The sequence below is a fragment of the Bombyx mori genome, chromosome 10 (assembly GCF_030269925.1).
Source record: "Bombyx mori chromosome 10, ASM3026992v2".
Classification (NCBI taxonomy): domain Eukaryota; kingdom Metazoa; phylum Arthropoda; class Insecta; order Lepidoptera; family Bombycidae; genus Bombyx; species Bombyx mori.
The window spans coordinates 3,804,194-3,821,471 of record NC_085116.1 but is presented as its reverse complement, the minus strand read 5'-3'; the positions used below and the strand labels follow the sequence as shown (position 1 = coordinate 3,821,471).

Sequence of the window (17,278 nt, the reverse complement as noted above, 5' to 3'; positions counted from 1 at the left end):
CTACTCCTGCGCGTCCATCGGTAACCAATTTATCACTCGCAGGCCCGGGTACCTGCGAGCGCCGGGCGTCAGCCGGGTCGTATGACAAATCTCTCTCATAGTTAGCCATTTTCATATAAAAGAAGTGGGTGGTACGCACATAACTTCCCCAAGGCGATGTGGCCGCTCTTTTTGGGAGGGTGTTTGATCCTCCCGAGGCCCGCAGATGCCTCCGGTGCAGGATATACCGCCCGCTGGTCGGTATCTACAAACAATTTTTTTTTTTTTTTTTTTTTTTTTTTTTTATATCAACTAGCTAAACGAAACGAAACTAAACTAACTTAAACTAGCCACCACCCGGCACCGTGGTTTAATCACCTCGCCACGGATGCCCCTAGGCCGCAGGTTGAGGAGCAACCCACGGTCTTCTCCACCTCGATCACCGCGACGTACACGTAGCGGAGACCCCTAGGCCACGAACTGTAAAACAGCCCGTGGTCTACCCCTCCTTGCTCCCTAGTCGTGTACTCTGTAGCTGCAGAGCGCAGATAGAGAGCCCTCGGGAGCGACTCCTCCGCCCCGGCAGAAATTCGCCGTGGGCAACAATCTCCTCTTTCTCACCCCTCACGAGGAGATTGTTGCCCACGCCCAGGGTGCACCGGCCCAGCGCCTGCTCGTCCTCTCAAGAAAACAAAAGGACCAGCAGCCACTGAACACTCGGGGAGGTTTTCTGCCAGGCACCCCACAGTACAACGGCTGCCCCAACCTTCAAACCGAAACGCATTACTGCTTCACGGAAGAAACAGGCAGGGTAGTGGTACTTACCCGTGCGGACATAAGATGTCCCACCACCAGTAAAAAATTTAAAGGATAGTATTCGAAAAAAAAAAAAAACACGCACACAACATTAATTATACACTTTCGAAGATATCCTCTACTTATTTACTCTAATTTCGAATGTGCTAGCACGGGCTTAGTATATACATACATACATATGTAATGCTTACAGTAACCGCGGTCGTTGTCCGTGGCCACCACGACGTAAATGTCGGCACACCCTGCGAAAGTCAAAGTGTCAAATCCAATGAAATAACGTCTACCCTTAATAACTAGAAAATGAAAGAGTTATTAACTACACCAAAGGGATATTCGGTTCGGTGAATGGTACAAACGAAACCTCCCCATTGTCGAGAATAATTGATTGTAACTAATTGATGAGACGATTCATGAACAAAATAGTCTTTTGCCGTTTCGTTCTTTACTGGTGGTAGGACCTCTTGTGAGTCTGCGCGAGTGGGTACCACCACCCTGCCTATTTCTGCCGTGAAGCAGTAATGCGTTTCGGTTTGAAGGGTGGGGCATCCGTTGTAACTATACTGAGACCTTAGAACTTATATCTCAAGGTGGGTGGCGCATTTTCGTTGTAGGTGTCCATGGGCTCCAGTAACCACTTAACACCAGGTGGGCTGTGAGCTCGTCCAGCCATCTTAGCAATAAAAAATTAAAAAAAATCATATCGCGAAAACAAAAGTGAAATTGTGTATAATGAATTGGGAATTCGCAAATTCACAGAATAACATAATATAAGTTACCAACTTGACATTTGCTCTGGCGATAAGAGCTACATTTGAGAATCATATTTGAGACTGACCTGTAATCAGGCAAGTTGCATATTTGTAGCGATGAGCTCCGCCGATCACTTAATATAACTGTTAAATTAAAAGAATAACCTCTATAGAGGTTCTCCTTTACAATCTGACTAAGAAATCGTTAGCGTCTTCAAACAATAAATTATTGAGTAAAGAGTCGAGCACTGATCCAACGACTTCCGGTTTGTGAAATGTAGTTATTTCGTTAAATAAAATTACTATTGCTCCATTCAATTGTAATCAGTTTCTGTAATCGACATTTCGAACCTCAATACTTCTAGTCAATACACTTCAACTAATTCAATTCTGTAGATCTGCAAAGTAAACCAACGAGAAAGTCAATAGTATAATTAACTTTAGCAACGTTTGTATACAAGTACTGAAAATAGAAAAAATGCAATCCATAAGTATTATTTCCATTCATTGTAACTTGCAAAGGCGTCGACGGTTATTCAGTTTTGCTATCAATGCGGTTCGTATTTTTCTTTAATAGCTATCATTTCCTCCTCCGTTTCTTGAAGAGTAAAGATTCTCCTCCATTTTACCAATTTTTAACGTAGCTTATTACTATATGCGTATTATGTTTCCGAAGAATGCCTACAATTGGTAACCATCTTAGTCCATCTTTTTTTAACTATAAGTAGTCTGCTCATTTCTCCTATAGTTTTGGAACATGTGTTAGAGAATTTACGATATTGTTTCTCGTTCTTAAAATAATGCGACGCCTTCTAAGTCTCTCATAATCTTTGTTCAGGTGAAGTCTGTTTCATTATATAGCAGTGAGCCAATAAACAGTAAACAAATTATTGTAACTGTCTTGAGGAGAAGTTTCTAAATATTGGTGTGTCCATTTAAATAATATATTGTGATTGCATGCGTATTCAAAATCTGTGGAGTCAAAAAGGGCAGATCGTATTATACCACTATTTCTAACCCTAAACACTTAGAATAAATAAATGGGCTTGCCGAGCAGGAACAATGAAAAGTTTTTTGACAGAAGCGAAACTGAGATAGCTATAGATTTGTCAATAGTGAAGGTTCTCTCAGTCGGGCATTTGTCTCTTTCTAAGTGCCGTCTTGAGACTTCTACACGTGATGACTAGTTTGGCAGAAGAAAAGAAGGAAAATGTACTTGAGTTTCATGTAAACGAATTTGGTATTGGAACTGTTAAAGGTATTGGGCCCGTTGACAAACCTAATAATGTACAGGAATACATTAACCTTCAATAAATGCAGTACATTAACGATTGCAAAAAAACGATCTGATGTTCGCAATTGACATGGCTACTGTACCGAAAAACTGGTATTTTAAATTCATTTAAATATATTATATACGTCTCTGCGTTTGTTCGCCTTGTATTTGTTAGAAAAGTCATTCGACCGCGAACGTCTCATCGTGTAAAAACGACATCGATACGCTGACATTGACATAGTTGCCGGCCCGAAACTTCCTGCCAGTTCCCTCTCAAAATACTATTTGTTTAATGTATTTTTTTTCTCCTGTCGGTTTCGCTTCGAAACCGCTCATTAGTAGCATTTGCAGAATTTCGCATAGTAAATTCTGGCCACTCAACGATCCATCGACACATTGAAATCGATATTATTATTCCATAGGTTGGAATATTTTCAAATAGAGTTTGGTCAAACATTTGGTAAATTCATACAGGATTGGTGTACTGGTGGCGTTTAGGACCACGTTTTATAGTTAGGTATATATGTTGGGAATATCAACATTTCTCCTAAGCTAAACAAATAATGTATTTTATCTTTAATATAACAATTGAACAGGTTTCGTGCGTCCAAAATGTAATCTCTGCGTATTTTTTAATCAACCGTCCCTAATTAAGGCTTAGTATTTCAAACGCAAATGGTTACGTGAGATAAGCCAGCGGCTCGCGTGTGTACGTTGCTTTATATAAGGCTGTAGTGAAAAGTCGAAGCTATAAATATTGGATGTGATCGTCACGCCGACCCCCGCTCCTGGGAATAGGCTCCTCCTCCCATGCCCTATTTGGACATTTTATAGCGGCGTCCTTGTTTTCTTTTCTGGCTTCCTATGAACTTGTTCGAATATTTTCTTCCTTAATGGGCATTTGGTTAAATTTATCTTCGAAGTAAATAGCGATGACATTCAGTTTTGTAACAAAACAATTGACGACTCATTGAAATTGCTTGAATGAACTCATGGCTCGCGGTGGTCAGTGGTTATCGGAACCCTGTGACACTATTATAGCATTATAATACTATAATACTGCAACCTACCTTGAGACATGGGAACGAAGTCTGAATATATGCTTATAACTGCTTTCCCACCCTTGGAACCGGAACGCACAGCTGTTTGGTGCAAAAATAGGCAGGATGGTGGTACCAAGCCGTGCGGACCACACCACACCCTACCACAAGTATGGTAAGCGCCGGTTCGCGATTGCAGTATACTGGTCTTCAAAGAACGGTGCTGTCCATTCTCCATTCATTTCTTTAATAGCCTTTGATACGCTGGGGAAGTGATGGAATGGTGTTATTAATGGTGCCAGTTAGCCAGTCTGAACAATTTATTTATTTCTTCATTATTCTTGAGAAAAATCAGCGAATATTTAATACGGAAATGGGGGCCCCGTATTCAGAGAAAAGTTTATTAAGCTTGTTAGGAAGATGAATGTAGCGTGGCTTAAGGAAAAAAATACTTGGTATATTTTTACCCGTTGAAAGAAATTGATATTAATTTCAACGACTCTTCAATGTGTAATGGGGTTTTATTTATACTAGTGATCCCACAGTAGTCGAAATTGGACTATAATTAATTGAAATTATTAGTTTGAACATTATTATTGGTCTATTGTCAAACACAATTATACTTCTATAATATAATCACATATTTCGCCAAAACTGCACTATAGATAAATAATATTATGGACAAACAATATTAATCTATTCTCAATTTTACCACAGACTTTAAACAATAACAAAAGACAATTGACAGTAGACAGACAAAGAGTACCTATATTTTTATGTATGTGTTGTGTCAAATACATGGCAGTGTGTGTAATCCTTTTTTATTGATTTAATGTATTTTTTATGCATAATTAGAAAAAATAATTAGCATTTTACACTTCTTCTCTATACTCTCTATAAGTATAGGAAATTTCATATTCCTTCGTTCGCGCAATTTTCGTAAAAAGCGGTACAAAGTTTTTGCTTCACGTATTAATATATATATTTCATCAAACCGACACAATGTTTTCAATTTGAAACGAAATTAATTTGAATGTAACGAAGTTAATTTGAATAATATGGCCGCACAATTGGCCAATAATAATCTAATTTATGCGGTTCAAACAGAACATAACTACCCTCGGATATCAGGAAAACAGCCGCGAAGATGCGGCTCGCCAAAGTTATCCCTAGATACGCACATAATGGGAAATATATACCATAGTAGTTCGGAGTCAAAGCTCCCGGCGACGGGTTACATACCGGAAACGAAAGTTTCGGCGCCACGACGACCCTGCCGCACGCAGCGTATTGGAAAACTTACCCACTCGCCCATACTAGCAATACCCCATAAAACCTGTTTGAAATACGAAATAGTTTGGTAGATTTGCGCTTACTTTCGAAATTGGAAATAAAAGTTAACAGCTAAAATAGCTGTGTACATGTTTCCTTTATTAAAATTCAAATAATACTCGTAATACACGTTTAGGAATGTTTCCAATAGTAAATAACTCTCTGATAAAAAGTTGTTTGAAGTTACATAAAGAATCCTATAGTTTTAATTACAAAACATTTTATTTAATAAAATTATGATAACTTATTAGGATCTAATGTATAATATAATATAACCTTGATTTATAAGTTTCTAAGTGCCCTGAACCCAAAGTAACTTTGAAGTTGGTTCGTAACTTAAATTTTATTTGTAACTACCGAACAACTTCAACTGCTCGCGAACTATCCAATGTAATTATTAAGTGTTATTGGTGTACTTTTGCAACTATTGAAATTTTTCTTTACCTCTTTATAAATAATACGATTATTAATAATACAATTTACCAAGATATGGTTTCATTTGGTTCCAGTAAACATTTTCTTCTGAGTAGAAGTTTTTTTAAATGAATGCCGCCTAACTAAGTTATTGATCTGTCTTATCGGAAAGTTTGTTGTTAAAAGCCAACTTTGAAAACAACTTTTATTTAATGCTCCCTGAATAATGGTTCTGTAAGTCTTAGAAATGATGATGACACATCGACTGGTTTGATTTATTACAATATCTGCAGTTTGGAATGTGGAGATTGCGAATGTGGTTTCAAATGCATAAAAACATTTCGAGAAAAACAGGAAATGTGGGAAAAAAATATCATATCAGAGTACGTGGGAAACTATATACGCCTATGGTGGTTTTTAATACGCTTTTATTAGCTTCAGACGTATGTATGTTAATATATAACGGAATCTTTGAACATGATTTTGACCCCTTCAAAACGTCGGATTAACTCGAAATTTGGTATACTTATTGAGGACCTAGACAATTCAATATTTAAAAAAAATATTGAAAACAATTTAAATTCAACTAAAAAAAGCGTGTGGTGCATGGTATTAGTAGTTATAAATATTTTATGAACAGATATCAGTAGAAGGGTTATTTTGATAATATCCCGAAAAGCACCCCACGCTTTTTTACAATAAAATAATTATGTCTTAAACTATTTTTAATTCAAATTTATTAAAATTTACTTTATTTTTAGTTTGATTTTCTATTAAAGTGTATTTTGTTAGTTTTTTTTGAACTATTATTTATTAATTTTTAAGGTGTAGTACGTTTTAACTTTACAGTATATTCATCAAAATAAATACATAAAACTTATACTTAGAGAGAAAGAAAAAAGAAATAATTCACCGAAAGCATTCGAAGCACATACGTCAAACATCAAAATCCTTATATGATTTATAAATCGTTCTTGACTCCCAAAACACGAAGTAAACATGATTTACTTGATATTTTGAGGCGCGTTCCTGTTTTATGTGACGCTAAAGAACACCGCTGAGAAACGGCCGGAGCGTAAAGCATTACGTTCACGGCACACCACCTATATATACAAGCAAACATTACGAAAAGAATGGCCGTATAGCGAGATAACATGAAAACATACGAAACACACGCTGGGAAAACAAAATGGGACAATAAGAATAAATTAACAGCACGCAACGAACGGGGTCTTGTTTACAGTAATGCAAGTAGACACTGTAACATCAATACGCATACGTGCAGGCTAAAAGAAAAACATGTTTCCGGTGATGTAATTCAGATATTACAAATTATGATACGAAAGTGAAGCATGGATAGGTTTTTTTTATCGCTTAGACGGGTGGACGAGCTCACAGCCCACCTGGTGTTAAGTAGTTACTGGAGCCCATAGACATTTACCATGTAAATGCGCCACCCACCTTGAGATATAAGTTCGAAGGTCTCAGTATAGTTACGACGGCTGCCCCACCCTTCAAACCGAAACGCATTACTGCTTCACAGTAGAAATAGGCAGGGTGGTTTACTGGTGGTAGGACCTCTTGTGAGTTCGCATGTGTAGGTACCACCACCCTGCCTATTTCTGCCGTGAAGCAGTAATGCGTTTCGATTTGAAGGACTGGACAGCGATTGTACTGAAAAACTGAGACTTAAGTCTCAAGATCCGTGACGGCATTTACGTTGTTGATGTTTGTGGGCTCCGGTGACCATTTAACACCAGATGCGAGCTTGTCCCAACTATCATAGCAATAGTAAAAAAATTAATGAGACGCCATCACGAATTAGCAGACTAATGACAGCCTTTTCCTAATTACATAGACAAAGGCTAGTTATATCCTGCGTGTCAACTACCTACTTTTTTCAGCAGGGAACGTTTATATTCCGCAGAACTTACGGAATGTAATATCTAAATAAAACGTGAATTTAAATATAATAGATCTACAAATTGATATAGTTCTATCCTATTACCCTAAAATGAGTTCAATATTTCTCGAACGTATATATAATACATATATGTATTTCTTTGGCACATGCTGTAACTGGAAAGTGGATTCCGTTCTGGAAAAAGTTTTGTTAAAAAAATGGATTTCAGATTTTAGTTTAAAAAATAGCAAATTTTAAATGTATCTAGAAATTTTATTATGACACTTAACGTTGTGTTTGGCTGTTTGTATAACTGCTCTCTAATTTCAATAGTAATTTCGTTTCGGAGCAGGTGTTTGTATTTGATAACGGACGTGTAAAAACCGCACGTGTGGTATACTGGCTTAATGGGCTTGGAAATTTGATAAAAATACCGGTCGCTCGGTGTGGCGGGACTTAATCTAATTTTAGTGGCTAGCTTTATATCAACACCGATATTGGTTTAGTTTATGTTCTCATTTTGAAGGTACAGCTTTATAAAAGTTAGGTCTGGGATAAACTTTTGGACCGTTTGTTTGTATAGTTTTAATTCTATTATGAATACTAATGTATATAAATTTGAGGTGAGTCCAAAAATCTTACCAAAGGATTAGCTGCTATAATTGCTTCATATTTTTTGTTTTAATTACGATCAGAAATAAGATATGTCTTACGGTTCCACTAGTTTTAAGTTGAATGAATTGCTAATGGAAAATCACATTGTTAGCTGCAATTGACGACAAATGTTACTTTTTTTTTTAGACAAGACATTATAAAAAAATGAAATAGATAATGAAACAAAGAAGGCTTGTCAGATGGGTCCAGTAGCTTTTGCGTTATGCTAGAGACGTACAAAGGTGTATGTACTTCATCTAAATTTATTCCAATTTTTTTGAGGATATCAATATACAGACCCACTTTACGATATAGTTTAGCTATAAATGTTATATTTGTTCATCAAGCAGCCATTCTTACGGTATTATGCAACCATGAAATTATAGCTCTACCTAATTTCGTTTACTGTTATTTCCAATTTAAATTTTCGTGGAAAACAACAGTAGGCTTAAACTGTTACTTCCGTTCGTATCGAACTATCTGAAAGAACATTTTCTGACAACTCAATAATGGTTCTAGTCAGTACATAGGCACGTCTGTAACCTTGTCCTGGTGAATATCAATCATATGTGACGTTATATCATTAGGATAAATAAATAAATATATTAAATAAAACCTAAAAACGGACATTTAAAAGGCAAAAGCTAAATATAGAAAAGGGCATCGTAAAAAAGATGTATCTTAAACCGAGAGAGCGTTATCGTAAAATGCAGAAACTCATAAGAAGAATTACTTGTAGTGGATCGTCCACGGTAACTATATATATTTTTATATACAACCGCTCGTTTAATAACGTACTTTAGATACGAAGGGCCTTTATGGATCATTTACCTTCAGTTCACCTAGACTTTGATAGGTCCAATACCCACCGAGGCTCATGTATTCCCCAATTAACTCGATCCGAACTTGAGCAATATTGTGTAACTTATTCGAGCTTTACAAGCTAAAGCACGCACCGTTGTGTTTCCAGTTTTAGCTTTTACTAATTTACGTGACATTTCTTAGAAAGTGTAGGGGTATATGTTCATATGTTATTCGTGTATGTGGGTTGCTAATGCCGAAAACCATATGTATTGGCGAATACAAGAATCCTGGTAAAAATGTGTATCACATTATTAATAATATCAAGATATTTTCACAGACAGCTCTGAACAACAATATTCTTAATTAATTCGTTCAACCGAAAACAAACATTAACGCTACGCAGGATCTTTATATAGATCCTAGGCGGGCTACTTACAGAATCGATCTATCGACTAATTTTGGATGCCCGTTCTTTAAGTTTGTTTTGTTCAAAAAACTCCACAGAATTTGGTAAAAAAAAGTAAACAAACAGTAATATCCTTAATATGTAACGAATAATAGTTTTAATGTTAAGGTAACCAACCACGCTATGGTCTCGTCGAGCTTTGTTAGTTCAGCTTGTCAGACCATACTGTTAATACAGTTATGGCGCCTTTTTATAATTGCAATAAATATTATATTACATAAATTGAAATTAATATATCCGTATATGACAGGATAAACGAAGAACAACTAAACATTTTAATTCAAATAATTTATAAGGAAAATGAATAGCAACACCCTGTATAAAGAACCTATTCAAGCGGAACACGCAAAAACACTTTCTTAAATTTAAGTGTTTTCTTATTCAATGTGTCCCGCGCATGGAGAACACTCTGTCATATTTACGTTTCATATTGTAGCGTGTAATAAATCAGCTACATCCCTAATTTAAAATCTCCCGTACGCTGTTGTAGCGTACGTTGTAGTTGGGCTCGGTCGTTGCTCTCTTGCTCGCAACTGCCATCCCTGGTTCCCTTCGCTTCGGATATTATCGGGCATTCTCCGTGCGATAATAATCGCGAGGGCAGACCTAACGGTCCCTTTAATACAAGGGTACGTCCTGGATTCGACACAATAGGCGTATTTTTGTATTTCGAACATGTTAAGAGTCCTTTTAAATATTTTAATTTTCAAATTTCAAATAAAATGTAAAAGTAAAAATTTATTAGTTTGAACTAGCTTTTGCCCGCGACTTCATCCGCGTGGAATAGTTCACAAATAATGCTTTATTTTAGAACAAATTTTGGTTAGCATAAAAAACGTTATAGTGAGCCAACCTTAACATATGGACATATGCTGTCGCGGACTTTGTTTAGATTTTTTAAAGGGGAACAATTCTGCCATACATTATTTTAGCGAAACTTTAATTGTTTCTGCAACGCACGCAGCGGAAGCTCTCAAAAGGGAAAAAGCCCGATTTTGAAACATTCTTTATTTGGTGCTCCGCTTGTATTTATTGGTCTTAGCATCTAACACTGAAAGAATTTTTCAAATCGGAGCAATAGTTCCTGAGATTAGCGCGTTCAAACAAACAAACTCTTCAGCTTTATAATATTAAGTATAGATTTACATTTACATCTTCGTTTCTCCAGTTCTTCACGGTAAATAGCGTGCACGATTCTTTTACAATATATCAGTCATTGATTAAATCGCTTCATTAATGATTACATTTGCCAAGTTTCTAGTTTTAAATCAATCCACATATTTCATTTGACTTTGAAGTCTCTTGTTGTCGTATTGTATTTATTACGACAGGAACTCGGCTACATCATTAATGATTACATGTGAGGAAGTGTTGAGTCAAGAATTAACAGTTTAAAAATATTAAAGTAGTTGCCTAGAAATACACTTGTATATTACGCTATTGAACATGAGTATGACGCGATTCAGAAAACTAATAATATCTTGTATCGAGCACTACTCTAAAAGCGCTTATAAACTTTAATAACTTTATCTATCTTCTATATATATATAAAAATGAATTGCTGTTCGTTAGTCTCGCTAAAACTCGAGAACGGCTGGACCGATTTGGCTAATTTTGGTCTTGAACCATTTGTGGAAGTCCAGAGAAGGTTTAAAAGGTAGATAAATATGAAAATGCTGGGAATTAAATAAAAATATCAATTTTGTTTTCCCTTTGATGTGTCCGCCGTCGGACGGATTCATTTTGTTTGTTTTAAGTTTATTTTATACAAAAGCTTAGGTCTTTTATTTATCGATTGAGGCACTACGAAGTCTGCCGGGTCAGCTAGTATTGAATATAAATATCATGCTACTTTTTTATATAAGAATTTTATAGTGTCCATGAGGTGAAATTAAAATAGCAATGCTAGAAAAATCTGTCCACAGCAGATCTCTAACATTTTATCTATACAGATTTTCTTTTAAATATTTTCGGCTACCCGAGTGAGGTACAATTATTTCGGTATGCTAATTTCGAACTTTGGATTATTCAGATGCTTATGTCAATACATGTCACGAACCAGCGGGCAAATTCATATTGTTGTGCGTAACCCCACTTACATTGTAACGGTAATGGGGTACTGCTGGTACTTTAATGACAATAGGAAGAGCTATGCAATTTCAGAAATATAATTATTACGGTCCGATTGTTCTTATTACAATCGAAGGATATCTAAATGACAGGGTTATTATTGAACTTATTGGTAGAAGTGATTGTCTTTCATCCTTAGATTAATATTGGAATAGATTAGGTTTTTTTCCCAAAACTCTTACTCAGTTTCAGATTTGCTATAATAAAAACGTTTATTTTTATTAGCTTAACTTTTTTTATCTTACCTATGCTGATAGATAGCCTGGAGAGGCCATTTCAGCTTTACCCTAGCGTGTAGGGGAGCTCTCGGGGCTCAAATCGGAATTGTTGCTAACACTGGCCCTAGCAAGAGCAGTGCTTCGCAGAATCTACCATCGGCTCCGAAATGCGACCCACTGAGTAGATCCAGCGAGAAAATCAGTCTGCTGTGTCTATGGGTTAATTTACTCGTCACTAGAACACTAACTACACTTGCATAGGTCATGACGGGGCGTATGCAAGTTTTGTAGAGTATCACCTTATTACGAAGGGACAATTTACTTCCTAGCTTAGCTGAATACGTAACTAAATTATATATTGTTTCCTTGACAGGGCTGTGACGGACCCTCGCGATGGCCGGCGGGTGGCGCTCAAGAAACTGCCGAACGTATTCCAGTCGCTTGTCTCCTCAAAACGTGTCTTCCGCGAGCTCAAGATGCTCTGCTTTTTCAAGCATGAAAATGTAAGTTAATCTGGTTGGCGATTTAAATTTTGTCTACACTTTTGATGTTAGAGGCAGTTCAGGATCCTAAACAAAGAATAGGATGCTAATAATGTAGGCAGCGGCTTGGCTCTGCCCATGGCATTGGTGAAATCCATGGGCTTCGGTAACCACTCACCATCAGGAGGGCCGTATGCTCGTCTGAGCAATAAAAAAAACATCTTTTTTCAAACCAAAATCACGTCCTGGAAGCCATGGCTGCTTTGCTGTAGAAATTGGCGGAATGATTGTTCCCATAACGAGCTGCCAGTAATCACCATCTTTCGAATTGAAAGCAATCCCTTCTTGATCATACAACAAACGTCAATTCCGAAAATGATAACATAAATAAACAAATTGATATTTACATCACATACACAAATATACACTCATCTTAAATTGTATTTGATTAAAACCACAGCTCTTTCCTTTGAACACGAAATACTGTATTAACTCGACCTCTTATAGAGAAGCAGTTTTGTCATCAAAATATCTTTGGTTTTCTCATAATGGGGCGACTTGTCAGCCGTCACTATATTAATCTCGCTTCAATATTTTTTTTATTTTTTTATTGCCCTTGTCCCAGACGAGCATACGGCCCACCTGATGGTGAGTCGTTACCGTCGCCCATGGACTTCAGCAATGCCAGGGACAGAGCCAAGCCGCTGCCTACCGCCAAAATTTTATCACAATTTAAACTATTCATGTCAACCATAAATTATTCCGAACCAGTGCTTTAATCAGATCCGATACTACCATAATTTGATACGGAGCCAATTAATTTACCTGAAACATCTACATAGTCATTGTGTTTTGGATAATATGAATTGGACGTTACCACGAAATAATTATTATGATGCAGAATGCGGCTTCGCTCGTAATTTATTCATTTTCACTGTTTTATCGATTAGCGTGTGTTGTTTTCATTTTGCGCGCATTTGTCGCTACGTACAAACCTGAATAAGGATGTCGCCTGTGTTTCTGCATTTTGTTTTATATCTAAATAACAAATACGTTTTTTATGCAAACAGTACCAAAAGTTTGGAAGCATTTCCACAGTTGGATTATATGTACTATATGTAAAGAAAATTGGATTCATAGTGGGAATTCATTCATCTCTGTCGTGTACTTAAACACTAATGGCCGTGACGTCATCATCCTTTTCATTCATTATTTGTTTCCCTTTTTGTTATTTGACAATAATCTAAACCGCCAGTTTAAAAAAATTCTTACTTTCATTTCTGAACGGAATTATTTAATCCTTGTTATGTTAGATTATAGATAATATTTGGATAATAAACATAGCCAGCCAACTTCCCTATTAGCATTGAAATGAGAAAGTCGGTGGTGAACTCATTGCGGTGGATAATAACGTGTCAGGTTGACATTTGGCGAGTTCGAAGCTTATCGCTATCGACAGATCTGTGAAAGGCGGCCTTGTGTTAATGAAGTGTTTCTTTGTTTTTTCAGGTACTATCGGCGTTAGACATCCTACAGCCACCTAGCCTCGACTTCTTCCAGGAAATGTATCCTTTTGAATTGTTTTTTCGTGTAATGTTATTCGCTCGGCATATTTTGCAGATGACGATCTCATGTTGTCTGACCTCACACGTTATCTATCCAATATAGCATTTACCAGCGTGTTTTAGGTTATCAAAAATAATTTTGTTATTAAATTGAATATCTCCGTATTTTGTACGCTAATTTCAGTGATTTATCTTTGTTAGATCCCTTGAGAGAATGTTAGATTTATAGGCCTGTTATAATTTGTATTTTTTCGGCTTATTGGAGAATTATAACTTCTCGAGATTCTTTACTAATTTGTTTAGGAGACGAACAATTTGTACTTTAGTTACTGCAAAATTGTTTTTTTTTTTTATTGGGTAACAGACCCAGAATCGTTTTTACAGATTTGTCGAGACCATGGATTTTTTTTTTTTTTAATTGCTTTAATGGGTGGATAAGCCCACAGCCCAGCTGGTGTTAAGTGGTTACTGGAGCCCATAGACATCAACAACGTAAATGCGCCACTCACCTTGAGTTATAAGTCCTAAGGTCTCAGTATAGTTACAACGGCAGAAATAGGCGGGGTGGTGGTACCTAACCGCGTGGACTCACAAGAGGCTCTACCACCAGTAAAACTGCAAAATTGTTTTTTTTTAATGGTTTATAGATCGATATTCGCACGATTTGTCAAGATCATGATTTTCGGTACAATTTTTCGTCTAAGCTGAGGTCAATAGCTGCGTGAAATCGTGTAGCTGTATAATAGGTGATCCCAGTAGCTTTAGCCATCGACGTTCGCAGCTCGGATAGCTCTGGATTTCATTGTACTCGGCTAGCGGTCACAATTTATCTTTTTTTTTTTTTTTCGTTTCGGCCGCCACATAAATTTCAGGGCGCGGAATAACGTTGGGTTTATGTTTCAAATTTTATATCGCGCAGTCTATTGTGATTTTTATGAGCCGCTGTGATCTTTACGGCTTGATGCATTGTTTCATTATACCCGAGGGTGACCAGAGAACGAAGCTGAGAATAACGGCGCAGTAAAGGATGTAAGAATTTAAACTTGTTAGAAATACTAGAGGTCCCGCAGTAGTCGAAATTCGACTATAATTAATTGGAATTGTAACGTTTGTACACTATTATGATTGTATTTTATACTTCTATAATCACAAATTTCGCTAAGACTACACTATAAAAAATATTAACAAAAACAAACAATATTTAATCTATTCTCAATTTGACTACAGACGTCAAGAACAAAAGCTTGACAATAAATAGTATGCATGCATGTGTGCATCAAATACATGGTATGTAGTGTGTGTAATGTTTTCTTTATTGATTTAATGTATCTTTTATGCATTATTTAAAAAAAAAAATTAGCATTGTGCACTTCTCTATATTCTCTATAAGTGTCGAAAATTTCATACTCCTCCGTCCGAGCGATTTTCGTAAAAAGGGATACAAAGTTTTTGCTTCACGTATTAATATATAGTTTGAAATTAGAAATATTGAAAGTCGACCAAATAATCGTAACAATCTCTCCGTATAAATTATTTACGTCAGAATCTGTACATGTCCGAATGCGTTTGTTACGAGTTCCACTGATGTATCTGTTTAGAGCAATTCTAAACATGAAGTTTTTATTACTATTTTTTGAATTTTGATATAGAATAATAATTTTGACAACACATTCATTGTAAATCAATCAACAATTCAGGTCGTACGTGCACGTGTTGTAACTAATTAAAATAAAATAAAAATAATTCTTCTCTCTGAATATATCAAATTATTGAAGCGACCAGCACAAATTACAGTCCACGCTCTATAGACACAGTATCGAGTCGTGTAATGCGCTCGATTGTTAAACGCACGTACAGACAGACATTTACGATATCGGATGTTATTGAATAATGACTGATCGATCGTTTTGCATGTTTACTTCATAAAATTATGTTGGATTTGAGGATTTTTGCGTATACATACATTTTTTTCTATATTGAATTTTCAAAATCTTGATATAGTTGAATATAATTTTACAGCTTAGTATCGCCTTTATTATTGTTAGTAAATTAATAACGACGTTTCGATAACTTTAGTTTTCCTGGTCACCGATGACGCCACGGTAATAATAAATGTATAAGACTCGTTACAATCAAAGAAAATACTATAAAATATTTATATAAAAATGAATAAATGAAATACGTTTTAGTTCTTAAGACATATTCTTTATCGGATCAAATCAGTATCAATCAATGCGTGCTTAAATAATTTGAAATTGAAAGTAGTTTCTTTATTAACTATACACACGTACATAAACACGTACGTAAACATATTTATCGTAACAAAAAGCTCCAATATCAACAACGATTTACAAATTTCACAATTGAATCCAAATTTTATGAACGTAAACATAAAAAAAAACGGCCGCTGTTAAAATTTAAACATCTCGCATTTAAAACATTCATACTTGATAGTTCGAATATTGGGAATAAAAAAATTGAATAGAAAGTTGCACCGAGGGTGTGCGGTGCGGACCGGAGATGGCGTCAGCTGGCAAGTACACAATACTCCGAGCAGAGCCGCCCTGCCAACGATTTATTCCCCTTCAAGTTTTATTGAAAACGGAATGGCACTCGGCGTTCCGCACCAACTGAAACCGCCTCAAAGTGCCAGCGTCCTTATGTAGCCAGACGACTTTCAAACAAGGCTCATTACAAACCTAGAATTGGGGCGGACAAAATTACTATTACATTTGTTATCTTATCATTTTTTGTTATTTATTGCTTAGATGGGTGGACGAGCTCACAGCCCACCTGGTGTTAATTGGTTACTGCAGCCCAAAGACGTCTACGACGTAAATGCGCCACCCACCTTGAGATATCAGTTCTAAGGTCTCAGTATAGTTACAACGGCTACCCCACCCTTCAAGCCGAAACGTATTACTGCTTCAGGGCAGAAATAGACGGGGTGGTGGTACCTACCCGTGCGGACCCACAAGAGGTCCTACCACCAGTAAACAATGGTCATATCATTTTAATGGGCATGAAGAAATATTTATATTGCTTGAGTAGGTGAAAGAGCCACGGTGTTATTTAGTGATATAATAAATATGACGTGGATACTGCCACCCACTCTAAACATGAAGTTGAAATCTCAATTGTTTTATAAAATGGCTTTCCAGTCCTTCAAACTGGAATGCATGACGCCGCCGATATAGGCAGTTTGGATTGGCTTACCCGTGTGGACTTTTAATACGCCCTGCCTAATAGCATGCATTCGCCATTGAATACCTTAGTCGCCTGAAGAGATGGGGTGGTACTATCCTAAATATATAAATATAACTATAATAAATAAATAAATGGAATTGTTATTCACAAACGTATACACACTTTATTTTGAATAGACAAAATATTTTATATTAAAACATATTTTATAGAATCTGAGATGTCCCATTCAATATGTTTGGAAGT

General features: G+C 36.3%; 1 protein-coding gene across 2 annotated transcripts in view; it reads left to right on the top strand.

The window, feature by feature from the left end:
• The window catches only part of LOC101737550 (serine/threonine-protein kinase NLK), a 152,105-nt gene that overhangs the window by 62,743 nt on the left and 72,084 nt on the right, over nt 1–17,278 (top strand). For both annotated transcript variants that reach the window (XM_038013338.2, XM_038013337.2), the window contains exons 2-3: nt 12,155–12,284; nt 13,773–13,828. In XM_038013338.2, coding sequence (XP_037869266.1) covers nt 12,155–12,284; nt 13,773–13,828 — 186 coding nt within the window. The remainder of the gene's footprint in view (nt 1–12,154; nt 12,285–13,772; nt 13,829–17,278) is intronic.